The sequence below is a fragment of the Abramis brama genome (genome assembly GCF_963993115.1).
Source record: "Abramis brama genome assembly, chromosome: 24".
Taxonomy (NCBI): domain Eukaryota; kingdom Metazoa; phylum Chordata; class Actinopteri; order Cypriniformes; family Leuciscidae; genus Abramis; species Abramis brama.
Genome location: NC_139986.1, coordinates 9742643 through 9755908, shown reverse-complemented (window position 1 = coordinate 9755908; position 13266 = coordinate 9742643). Strand labels below are relative to the sequence as shown.

At 46.3% G+C, this 13266-nt stretch overlaps 2 protein-coding genes across 3 annotated transcripts in view; one reads left to right on the top strand and one right to left on the bottom strand.

The window, feature by feature from the left end:
* The window catches only part of mppe1 (metallophosphoesterase 1), a 145003-nt gene extending 143622 nt beyond the window's left edge, over nucleotides 1–1381 (top strand). Inside the window, exon 11 of the transcript XR_014604427.1 lies at nucleotides 375–1381. The gene's annotated coding sequence lies outside the window, so the exon portion shown is untranslated. The remainder of the gene's footprint in view (nucleotides 1–374) is intronic.
* gnal (guanine nucleotide binding protein (G protein), alpha activating activity polypeptide, olfactory type) overlaps nucleotides 1–13266 on the bottom strand; it is a 158765-nt gene that overhangs the window by 14435 nt on the left and 131064 nt on the right. Inside the window, exons 8-10 of one of the 2 annotated variants that reach the window (XM_084102359.1) lie at nucleotides 11954–12012; nucleotides 10909–11029; nucleotides 8516–8646 (exon numbers count right to left, since the gene is read on the bottom strand). In XM_084102359.1, coding sequence (XP_083958485.1) covers nucleotides 8516–8646; nucleotides 10909–11029; nucleotides 11954–12012 — 311 coding nt within the window. The remainder of the gene's footprint in view (nucleotides 1–8515; nucleotides 8647–10908; nucleotides 11030–11953; nucleotides 12013–13266) is intronic. The other variant, XM_084102360.1, reaches the window with a different exon arrangement.

Genomic DNA, 13266 nt, shown 5'->3' with positions numbered 1-13266 from the left:
ATTAAAGTGTGATGTGTATGTACGTCGCGTTGTTGAGACGGAGGCGCCAGAACTGCGACTGATAGAATGCACTGTAACATGATACTACGATATTTCTTCAAAAGCAGATCGTCGAGACATTTTAATCATCCATGATCAAAAATCGTGATATCGCACACCAAAGTGCACCAAGTTGGCTCTGCAAGCTGGAGGCGATGCATTTGATGGAATGTTAACATCATTTTAAAAGTCTGGGGCTAGACGGCTAAATGTGTCTCTTTCACCCGATTGCCGTTGAGAAATGTCAGATTTGATTGTAGGTTTTGCAAGTTCAACATGGGTTATAGGTCGAAAGTTGAATGAACGAGTACTTAAGTCCTTTTGATTTCTTACAGGTTGAGTTGTTGTTGCCCATAACACGCTAGCATTCTGCTAATGAACGCTGATTGGTCAGTGAAGGACTGATTACGACTAGAGATACAGCTTGGTGGCATCGTGTCATCCGAAGCAGGACCAGAAACAAACAAAACAAAAACTCTTCTAGCACGTGTGTTTACCTGTGTCAGCTGTGTTGTCGATGCCTCGAGTGAAAAGAAAGTGCAGAGCGCGAAAGCACCAAAGTGACTGAAGGATTGCCGTAAAGCGGAGGGCGCTCACAGGACGAGTGCAGAATGAATGGAGGTCTATGGCGCTATACACATCAAAATCCACTTTTCTCAGGATATAATTCTTTGTCTAGTAATTTGAATGTTGTATTCGAAAGGAGATGCAAAGAAATTACACATTGCTGGGTGTTAGATTTTTTAGAGTCACTTATTTGCTTTAAAAAGTCTTTTAAAGTGTCAATGACGTCATACACATCGTACGACCAGAGATACTTCTCAGTGACTACTTTGTTTAGAGAAGCTGTCAATCATGATGTCACATTCCCGTTTTTATAGCATCAAATAACGAACTAAGACCAAACTTATTTTAAAAAACGAACACTTAAACTTAAATCAGCGTGATAAAAACTACCTAAAATGACAGAAAACATCTTTGGAAAAAAAATATTTAAAGTGTAATTTGGTTGTTTAGTTTCTGTCGCGTTCCATTAGACTTCATGGGGAGGGCGGGGTTTTTGACTATGTTGTATATATTTTAGGCTGTGATGGTTTTTGATTAGTTTTTCATTTAAACATCTGATTAGTTTTAAATGATCATTGTTTAACTAATATTGCATGTATTTGTTAGTGCTACTGACAGTTATTTGTAATGTAATGTTTTAATATTGTGTGCACCTGCCCAGGGACTGCAGATGGAAATTAGCATTTGCTAACTCTGGTACAAAACATCTTTTCGTAAGATTAATGTATTTTGTACATTGTCCCTGACAAATAAAATAAATAAATAAATGACCAACCACCTGGGGGTGATCGAGATGCTTTGGCTCCACTTTTCAGGACACATACATGTACCATTACACCCCTAGTATTAATAATCTAGCAGTGTTAATTTTCCGTCATATTTTTGATAAACAGAATGCTTTAAAATAGGTTCATGTCAAGTGCACTTCAAGTGCATTTGTGTCATTTTTTGCAGATGTAAAATTGAACATTTAATTTAATATTCAACAATAATATTGATCTGCCTGCATTGACACCTGAGAACGTACTCGGTTACCTAATGTAACCTCGGTTCTCTCTAGAAGAGGGAACGAGTATTGCGTAAGTTGCTTACGCATCGGGAAAGTCTTCTTTCTTCGAGATCTGAAGCCAAAAATTATCCTTAATTTTGTATTCATTGTCAACGCAGTGCGGCAGCCGGCAGACCTAGGCAGGCTGTATAAGCGTGCTCATTGGCTGCTCGGCGGCAACTGCTTAAGCCTATCAGTGAGCACTCTGAAACGTGGCCACCAATGAGGGCGCTTCGCGCCCTCCACACCCTTCTAACCGTCAGAATGGGTGTGGCCAGCGTGTATATAACCAGTGCTCACAGGCTAGAAATCTGGTTTTCGCAGTCAGAAGCGCAAAAGCTCGTGGCGCGACACGGCAGGTTACGCAATACTCGTTCCCTCTTCTAGAGAGAACCGAGGTTACATTAGGTAACCGAGTACATTTTCTTACGAGAGGTTCTCTCGTATTGCGTAAGTTGCTTACGCATTGGGAACCCTTTGTCAACGCCGTGTGCGCCGAGCATCCAGCCCATGAATCCCAGGGAGACCGGGGAAAACATTCTGCTGGAATAGGTGGCCGGTCGGAGAGACGGGCCAACACAGTACAAAGCACTTCACTCAATATATGAAATAGAGCGGCGCGGCCGGTCTATAAGCGTATAACAGTGCAAAATAGTAGGGCTGGCAGAGCGAGCCCACACAGTACATATGCTAGAATAGGTGGCCGGTCGGAGAGACGGGCCAACACAGTACAAAGCACTTCAACTCAGTATATATAAAATAGAGCGGCGCGGCCGGTCTATAAGCGTATAACAGTGCAAAATAGTAGGGCCGGCAGAGCGAGCCCATACAGTACATAAGCACTTATTAGGGTAAGAAAAAGAGCGACATAGTCGGTCTTTCATGAAGAGAATAGACCCCCGCGCCACAGAGTGGAATACGGGCGGCCAGCAGCGCGGGCCAACACCGGAAAGCAGCGCGTAAAGGGGAATGAGAAACAGAGTGGTCCAGCCGGTCTGAGTATAAAACACTTCACCCCAAGTACCATTCCAGAAATATCGTCAGCATGTAAACGTAGTCTGCACATGAGAGACTGGGCAGAGCATATATGTCACTTACACTGACAGTAGTTTTGCCTGTAAGGCGGGAACTTCCAGGTTATAAAACCTCACGAATGTTGATGGGGAGGCCCAGCCCGCCGCCATACAAATATCGTGGATAGAAATTCCGCTGGACCAGGCCCACGAAGAGGCCATGCCTCTAGTAGAGTGGGCTCTGATACCCAGAGGGCACTGCAGGTGTTTGGAGGCATAAGCTGCTGCAATCGCGTCCACTATCCACCTGGACAGGCTCTGTTTCGAGGCGGCGAGACCCTTGGTGCGTCCGCCGAAGGAAACAAAGAGCTGCTCTGAACGCCTGAAAGCGGCGGAGCGCGTGATGTAAACTCTCAGCGCCCGGACAGGGCATAGGAGGTTATCACTGTCCCCATTATCGGATGCTGGCAGAGCCGAAAGGGAAATGACTTGTGCCCTAAAAGGGGTTCCAATCGCTTTGGGGACGTAACCGTGTCTCGGTCTGAGAATGACTTTCGAGTCGTTCGGTCCGAACTCAAGACATGCAGGGCTAACAGATAGCGCGTGCAAATCCCCCACACGTTTAACTGAAGACAGAGCTATCAGAAAACCGGTTTTAAGCGACAGGTACTTTAAATCCACGGATTCGAGTGGTTCAAAGGGAAAAGCCTTCAGGGCCTCCAGGACCAAGGACAGATCCCAAATAGGAACCGAGGGGGGCCGCGGGGGATTCATCCGTCTAGCTCCTCTGAGGAAGCGGATAATGAGCTCGTTCCTTCCTATTGCCCGGCCACGCGTCGTCTCAGCGAACGCCGCAATAGCCGCCACATACACTTTGAGCGTGGAAGGGGACCTGCCCTTTTCCAACAGCTCTTGTAGGAAGGAAAGCACCCGCGGGACCCCGCATGCACGTGGATCCAAGCTCTTAGTAGCGCACCATTTAGAAAACACTGACCATTTAGATGCGTAGAGCCGTCTCGTAGAGGGAGCTCTAGACTGTGTGATCGTGTTCACGACCCCTTCTGGCAGGTCAACGGGTATCCGTTGATCACCCATGCATGCAGAGACCAACGCTCTGGATGGGGATGCCAAATCGATCCACCGGCTTGGGAGAGGAGATCCTTTCTCACCGGGATCGGCCATGGGGATGAGCGCGACAGCCTCACTAGCTCTGGGTACCAAGTTTGGTTCTCCCAGCGCGGGGCTATGAGAAGCACTGAGTGGTGCGTTTCCCTGATCCTCGAAATGACCTGTGGCAACAGGGAGATCGGAGGAAAAGCATACAGCGGGAGGCTGGGCCATGTCTGGGACAGCGCGTCCTCGCTTTTCGAGAAAAATTTCGGGCAGTGAGCGTTGTCTTCCGACGCAAAGAGGTCGATTTCCGCTTTGCCGAATAGGCGCCAGAGAAACTGGACTGTCTGGGGGTGCAGGGACCATTCTCCCGGGGGAATGTTGTCCCTGGACAGTCTGTCTGGACCGATATTCAAGTGGCCCGGCACGTGCGCGGCTCTCAGCGAGCGCAATGAGCGGTAAGCCCACACAAGAAGGTGTTCTGTCAGTTTGCACAGATTCCTGGATCTGACACCGCCCTGTCTGTTCACATAGGATACCACGGACATGTTGTCCGAGCGGACTAGCACATGGTGATCCTGTATGAATGGGAGGAAGCGCTTGAGCGCGTTCTCGACCGCTATCATCTCCAAACAGTTTATGTGGAGGCATTTTTCCTGGTCTGACCACAGGCCAAAAACCGGTTTGCCCTCGAACAGAGCGCCCCAACCTGAGGCGGAGGCGTCCGTCGAGATAACTTTGCGGTGTGAGATGGCTCCCATTGTCACTCCCCGCTGGTACCAGTCGGCCGCTAACCAGGGCTTCAGTGCTGAAACGCAGCTCTGAGTCACTCTGATTCGGATGCCGCCGGAAGCCCAGGCTCTGTGAGGCACTCGGGCATTCAGCCAGCGTTGTAGCGGGCGCATCCGTAAGAGACCCAGCTGAAGCACTGCTGCAGCTGAGGCCATACAACCCAGCAACCTCTGAAATGTTTTGAGAGGTGCGGTGCTGCCCGGCCGGAAGGACGCGGCCAGGCGTCGAATGCAGCGCGCGCGTTGTGTCGACAGGCGGGCCGTCATTGCCACAGAGTCCAGATCCAAACCCAGAAAAGAGGTTGATTGACTGGGCACTAGCGAGCTCTTGGTCCAATTGACCGTAAGCCCCAGGCTGTCCAAGTGGCTTAGAAGCACTGTTCTGTGGGCGATGAGTTCGGCCTCTGACTGTGCTAGAATCAGCCAATCGTCCAAGTAGTTCAGAATTCGCATTCCCCGACCCCTCAGGGGAGCGAGAGCCGTGTCCATGCACTTTGTAAATGTACGGGGTGCCAGAGACAGGCCGAACGGCAGGACGGTGTACTGATATACCTGACCGTCGAAGGCGAATCTCAAGAATGGCCTGTGACGGGGTATTATCTGGATCTGAAAGTACGCGTCTTTTAGATCGAGAGATATAAACCAGTCCCTCGGGCGAATCTGCGCGAGAATTTGTCTGGTTGTGAGCATTTTGAACGGTCTTTTCATAAGAGCCTTGTTCAAACGTCTCAGATCCAAAATCGGTCTGAGAGCTCCGTCCTTCTTGGGAACGAGGAAATAACGGCTGTAAAAGCCCGACTCGCTCATGGAAGGGGAAACCGGTTCTATAGCCCTTTTGCACAGAAGTGTAGCTATTTCTGCTCGAAGTAGATGTGCTACTTCCCCATTCACTCTGGTCTCGATACGCGCTTGAAAGCGCGGAGGGCGGCGAGCGAACTGCAGAGTATAGCCCTGTTTTACTGTGCTCAGCACCCATTCTGACGCGCCCGGAATAGCTTCCCACGCTTTCGCGTGTACAGCCAGGGGCAGAATGGCCTCCGGGCTCTGATCGCCGCTGATCGCGGGCTCGAGAGCTCGAAACGGAGGGGCGGGCGCGGTGCACGCGCTCTCGGTGCTTAGATACGGCGGGTCGCAAGCAGCGATAACTGGCCGTTTTACACACAGCGTCCCGGTGGCTTTGGACGGGGAACATACAGTGTGGGGCACGACGCTTGAAAGCGGCGTCGGGGGCGAAGTATTCGAGAGGATGTGTGAGCGCGTGGGGGCGGGCACATCATCTGTATTTATAACATGACCGGTGGTGAGGGGTTGTGTAACAGAGCGGGCAGTGAGTAGGTGTGGGCACAGCGGGGTGGACACGTGACCTACTTTTAACGCTCGAGCAGCTTTTGCCTGCTTTATGCGAGCGGGCTCTGTGAGAAACACGGGGTTTATGGTGCTTGTGTGCAGAGGTGAACACAGATAAGTGGGCACATTTACTGCATTTGAAACACACACAGCGCGAGTCGCGCGACCAGGCATAATGCTCTTTTCGAGATATCTCTGGGTCGCCGTGAAAACGGCGGTTGTGTGCAGGCGAGAGGGTGAATTCACCGGCTCGTTGGCTGCGAGATGAGGGTCTGCAGTAACCGTAGCAACGGGGACTGACAGAGCGTGAAGCTTTGACGATGGTCCGGCCGCGGCGGGACACGATCGTCGCTTCTTTCCTCGGGCTAGGAGGTTTTTGCAGGCTCAGGCTTCACCGCGATCCTCTGCCGGGGTCCCCGGGGAGGAGGCGGCCTGACGCGGCTGGTCGAGCGAGAGCGAGGGCGGCCGCCCTGTCGTCGCTGCGAGGACGGAGGTCGAGCTGGGCGCTGGGCAGAGGTTTGCGCAGGCTGGTCACGAGGACGGCGTGCAGCAGGCCTGGAGCACCGAGGCAGAAACAAATTCATAGCCTGTGTGGTCTTCTGAACCTCCGAAAAGCGGTCCACGATCCCGTTTACCGCTGGGCCGAACAGGCCGGTGGGGGAGAGGGGGGCGTTAAGGAACACCGCGCGCTCAGACTCCCTCATATCCGCGAGCGTGAGCCAGAGATGCCTTTCTGCGACAGTCAGAGAGGCCATGCACCGCCCAATGGCCTGGGCAGCGGATTTCGTAGCGCGAAGGGAGAGGTCCGTCGCGCTCCTCAAATCCGTGATGGAAGCAGACTCCGAGCCCTTCTCATCCAGATCACGGAGGAGGTTAGCTTGGAGGATCTGCAGTATGGCCATAGAGTGGAGTGCAGAAGCAGCCTGTCCGGCGGCGGAGAAAGCGCGACCGACGAGGGCTGATGTGGTCCTGCAAGCCTTAGACGGGAGGGCAGCCTTTGAGCGCCAACCAGAGGGCGGGCAAAGGTGCGCTGCGACCGCCTCTTCCACGGGGGGAATGGCATTATACCCCTTCTCAGCGGCGCCGTCAACCTGTGAGAGCGTCGATGAGGCGTGTGAAGAAACTCTCGCGGAGAATGGAGCATTCCACGATTTAGAGAGCTCGCTGTGAAGCTCAGGCAGGAAGGGTGCAGTTCTGGCCACTTGCTGTCGGCGGCGATGATGAAGGAAGCAGCCGTCGAGTCTGTTCGGTGCTGGCTCCTGAGGAGGAGACCAATCAAGGCCCAGCTGTTCAACAGCTCGCGTGAGGAGGCGTAACAGTTCCGCGTCCTCAGGGCAGCCGCCCGTGGCAGAGAGCGCAGATGAGGTGGCGGTCTCCGTTGCTGAGCGGAGCGCGGCACGAGCCGCAGGAAAAACGGGGCATTTTGAGAAAAACGCCCCGTGGTCTTTAGAGAGAGAGAAAACGTGTGTCGCAGTAGGCGAACACACAGCAGTAAAGGATATGACGCCGGATAGCGTAGCAGGCACGGAAGGCTGAAGGCGGCGAAGGCGACCGGCTTCTTCAGGTGCTGTCCTAAGCTTGCTGGTCGCTGGTTTCAACGGCGGCGGCTCTCAAGATCCAGCGATGCGAAGAGCTTCGCTGAAGACAAGAAAATCAGATTTCTAGCCTGTGAGCACTGGTTATATACACGCTGGCCACACCCATTCTGACGGTTAGAAGGGTGTGGAGGGCGCGAAGCGCCCTCATTGGTGGCCACGTTTCAGAGTGCTCACTGATAGGCTTAAGCAGTTGTCGCCGAGCAGCCAATGAGCACGCTTATACAGCCTGCCTAGGTCTGCCGGCTGCCGCACTGCGTTGACAATGAATACAAAATTAAGGATAATTTTTGGCTTCAGATCTCGAAGAAAGAAGACTTTCCCGATGCATAAGCAACTTACGCAATACGAGAGAACCTCTCGTAAGAGAACTGAACTGAGCTGGATGATGGCATCACAGTTTTCTCCAGAGCGGCTATATATATAAATTAACTAAATTAACTTTTTTACCTCATTTAGCTCAAACAGCAATGCCAAAAAACATATTCCTTTTAGATGTTTTTTTGAAAAATAGAAGCATTACTAATAACAAGTCTTTGTCAACAAATTGTCATGATGAATTGCTTTCACTTATGGATGACATCATACTCTCTGGCGGTAGGCACAGCAGATTCCGCCTTAGTTGTTGACTGTGTTGCACAGCGTGTACGTGAATATGGGGGCGGAGGCATCAAGACGGGTGTGATCCTTTTGGGTAGGGGTGTGTTTGGTTTGTTTTGTTTTACCAGGAATCGCTTACTGTACCTTTAGGGCTGTTTATTAAAGCTTGCACTAGGGACACTTTTACCTGTCATGGCCACATGGTGCCCATCTTTAATGTTAATGTTATAATTTTTTTTATGTTAATGCAGACAAAAACTGCATAGTGCTGCTAATTTTATGTGTTGGTTTAATATAATACTTCTTAAAATGATTTGAATGTGTTTATAATACTTTTTGAATATTTCCAGCTCATTTTAACATATTTTCATACCACTTTATCTCTAGTTAAATATGTGATCATACCTTCAGGAGGAAGTGTGTAGCGAGCATACTCTGGAAAATAATCTTCAAGTTTGGATTTTCCTGCCAGGATCTTTTCTGCCAGCATGTCCTGTTTGTTGAGGAACAAGATCACTGAAATAGTCCTTAAAAACCTGTTTGAAAACACACAGAGTGAGACAGTTTGAGCATGTCTTTATATTTGTATATCTGATGACAATTCTAGACGTTCAGCTGCAGCTTTGAGCCACCATTTTAGGCGATAAGCCTTTGTATTTAAAGTTGCCATCTGTCTTCTCTCTTTGATTTAAAAAATAAAATGTTAAGCATGGGTGCAATGACCAAAAAGATCCCAGTAGGAATTTTGAAAACACAATAACTGTATATAACTGTATAGTTATTTTTGCTGGAAAAATAGTATATATATGTATGGTGTATGTGGAATATATATGTGGTAATCAAATATTTGCATATATATATATATATATATATATATATATATATATATATATATATATATATATATATATATACCTAGTTCTGGCATGAAACTCTAGATGGCACAGGCTGATTAGGTCCTTAAATCATTTGGTAGCAATCACATTATCTACATAGCGCAGCTGATTGGTTGCTGTTGCATCAGCCAATATTAAAATACTGGTAGCAATGCTGTTAGCAGTCTGCAAAGAACTTAGAAAGAACTTTCTTATAGAAAGCATCTGAAATCAACAACTATGAAAAGTGAACACTCTTTTTGTCACCCCCTTAGTTACTGTTGCTAACTTGGACAAAGTTGGAGATGCAAATGGAGTTGCCTTTTGTCAAACTGTCTTACAATGACAGCTGTCAATGTGAAAACCTTGTCCCAAGATGTTTTTGATACATTTTGGACACAGAAGGACCACCTCTCGTCGAGGAGTATTCAAGTGGGACTTAAATATGCCATTTATAAAAATGTATAAAAGATTTTAAAATAAATCTGGTGGGTAACGATTAATTTGGAAGCAAGGGTTTACAGATCAAAATGCAAGCGGGAGACACCTCATGTTACGGTCATCACGATTGCAGGTGACAACATCCAGGATCAACATCATTATCTACATAGCACAGCTAAAAGCCAATGAGCTGCGGCCAATGAGCTGCGGCTCAACATTAAAATATTGGTAGTGATGCTGTTGGTAGTCTGCAGCACGCTTCCAGAAACCCTCCACCTGTATAGATCTGCTACGGGGTATTAATTCATGTGTGTTACATGTGCAACAGCAGAAGTGTCACGATCACCAGCTGGAGTGCCCTTGAGAGCCACCAGGGGGCACTCCATCACGGACTAGTGTTCATTGCCATTCCATCAAAGACTACATCTCCCATAATTCTATGCTCCGTTTCATCCTCACTGATTGTCTACAGCTGTTACTTATTAGCTTTGTCTATAAAAGCCTGGTTCATTCTGTCATTTATTGCAAGGTTTTGGCTATTGTTACACTGCATTAAACTGAGTTCTTCTTGAGTTCTTCTTGAGTTCTTCTTGAGTTCTTCTTGAGTTCTTCTTGAGTTCTTCTTGAGTTCTTCTTGAGTTCTTCATGTCCCTGGTTTTTGGATTGCCTGCCTGCCTGCCTACCCTTTTTGCCTGTTTCCTTCCTTGCTGTTTATTTGGGTTGTTTGCCTGTGTTTTGACCCATTATCTGCTGTTCTGATTACGATTCTAAACTGTCCTAATAAATGCTGCTTTTGGATCTTCACTCAAGTCTCAGAGCAGTTTGTAACAGAAAACCTCGCCATGTACAAATCCATTATGGACCCGGTCAACCATTTATTGCAGCTTCATCAAGGAAGTTGAGGAATATGTGCATCGATTCTGTGAGTTGTCTGCCCTATTTCATCATCACTGATTGTCTACAGCTGTTACTCATTAACTCTGTCTATAAAAGCCTGTTTCACTCTGTCATTTATTGTGAGGTTTTGCCTAGTGTTACACTTCATCTCTGAGCAATATTCATGATTTCATGTACCTTGGTTTTTGGGTTCTCTGCCTGTCTATTGGATTACCCTTTTTGCCTGTGTTTCTTGCCTTGCTGTTTATTTGGATTGTTTGCCTGTGTTTTGACCCATTGCCTGCTGTTTTGAGTACGTTTCTGGACTGTCCTAATAAATGCTGCATTTGGATCTTCACTCAAGTCTCAGAGCAGTTTGTAAAAAGCAGCATGTCTTACAAATCCATTACCATGCCAATCTCTCCAAAAGTCGTCATGACAGGTGTGTGTACACTGTGAATATTCAACACATCGTCCAGCCCTATTGCTGACCTCTAATAAAAATAATCGGTAACTGTTACAAACATATAGATGCACTTCAGGATAACTTCTGCAGCACTTGGGACGGGAACTGAGAACTCCCAAGAAACAGCAGAACTGTGAAACCTGTTAGTCCAGATGCTGCGGAACAGATCAAGAGACTCGCGCAACCGGTTGGTGCTGTTGTCTTCCCTTATGACCATGTTATAACTGCTACTGGCTGCCACGAAGATGATGGCGGTCACATCTGTGAATATAGACAGGAAGAAATATATAATAGCCAAGCACACACTTAAAGGGATAATTCACCCAAAAATTAAACTGTCATTTACTCTCCCTCATATCGTTCAAAACCCATAAGACTTTGGTTAATCTTCGAAACATAAAATTTTTAATGAAAAGGTTTCTGTCCCTGGTAAGTCCAGGTAACCAAATTTTAAAAGATCCAAAAATGTTTTAAAGGTGTTGTCAAAGGTATCCATATGAGTTGAGGAGTTTAATCTTTAAATATTGTGAAGAGATACGATAACTTTATATGCTAAACATAATTTAGACACACACACACACACATATATATATATATATATATATATATATATATATATGGTAAACATGTAAGCGCTAGAACAAACCTCATTGGTTCTTGTGTGTGCAAAAGGTTTGTTTAAGTGCATGATGCATGCACAACTCACGCACAAGTTTACGTGTAAATATGTGTGTGAATGTGTCAATCATTGTTTCGATGTAAATACAATTCTAAATTAAATCTGTTCATCATATAAAGCTATTTCATCTCTTCACAAGACAATGATTAAACCACTGGATTCATATCGATTTGTTTTACAATACCTTAATGACCTTTTTTGATCTTCTAAGTTTTGCTTACCTGGACTTTGAATGGTATAGAAGCCTCTCAGGTTTCAATAAAAATATATTAATTTGTGTTTAACCAAAAGTCTAATAGGTTTGGTAAGACATGAGGGTGAGTAAATGATGACAGAATGTAAATATTTGGGGAACTATCCTTTTAACATAAACACCATTAGTCACTTTTAGTAAATATATTAACTATAAAAACAGGTTTCAGGAATTTATTTACGGAAAAAAACACAAAGAATTTTACATTTATTTTTATTTTTTACTACAAAGCTTGAGGAACATACAAGCTCACCATTAAAGCACTGAATCCATTTCCTCCTCTCATCTCTCTGACCACCCACATCAAACATACTGACACACAAGGAGAAAGAAATAAGAAATGTTTCTGTATATCAACTGAAAACAATGTAGTAATTACAATGTAGTGATTGCATGCAGTTCTGAATCATTAGATTTTAAAATAGCAAAAACAAGATTGGTGGTTAAAAAGGTTTTGAACACATAAGTTTTAATAAAATTTTAGTAAAATAGTGAGGTCCAAAGGTCTGTGATCACTAGTTTAAATGCTTCAGTTCCTCTAATGAACTTTCACTTCTGAATTTTGTCTTTGCTGGCTCAGTCACATTCAGCACTGTCAGGGTTCTGTCACTTCGGTCTGGTTTACTCTTGGGCCTTGTCCACACGGACACGGGTATTTTTATAACCGTGACTTTTTTTACGCGGTTCGGCTGTTCGTCCACACGGAAACACAGTATCAGGTCACTGAAACCGAACATTTTTGAAAACCCCTGCCAGGGTGAGGATTTTCAGAAACGCCGGTTGCAGTGTTGTCGTGTAGACAGTAAAACCGGGGTTTTTGCTTCTGATTCAGGCTTCTGATTGGCCAATGTGGCTTTATGATTAGGGTTATCGCCGCCTGCTGGTGTGGCATGCTCTTGACAGCGCTTGATAGCGTGTTTTTGCGTTTTCATGTAGACATAGATTTCTTTTAAACCGAGCATGTGTGGACGGGATTTTTTTTTTAAAACACAGGAGGAAAAACTACCCGTAAAAATACCCATGTCCGTGTGGGCTAGGCCTTGGTTTGGTGACAGAGCTCTGACACTCCATCGTCTTGTCTTAGTGTGAGTGTGTGGTTTTGAGTATGCTCGGGCCGTACACTCTTTCATCTACGTGAAATGTTGAATGTGTGGAACATGGTGTTCAGATACTGGCACTTCTGTCTAGTCTGGTTTAGGTTCAGTGTCAGGGTTCCAACATTCATTCCCCATGGCTGTATTCGAAATCACATACTTCCCCCTACTATATAGTAGGCAAAAAACAGAATGTGACAAAAGTAGTATGCCTGAATTCACAGTAGTCAAAAAGAGCAGGCAAAGAGTACCCGGATGGCCAACTTCTTCCGGAGAGATTCTGAAGTGTGCATACGATGGACATTTTCCAAAATACATTCATACTACACACATTCATACTTTATAGAACATACTTTTTCAGCTGTCGTGAAGTAATTACTTATTCAAAATAGTACAAAAAAGTACAGAGGTTGAGTGTACATTCACTCACCGTGCACTCTTGTCTTGCATGTTTTGTTGAGTACCTGGTTTT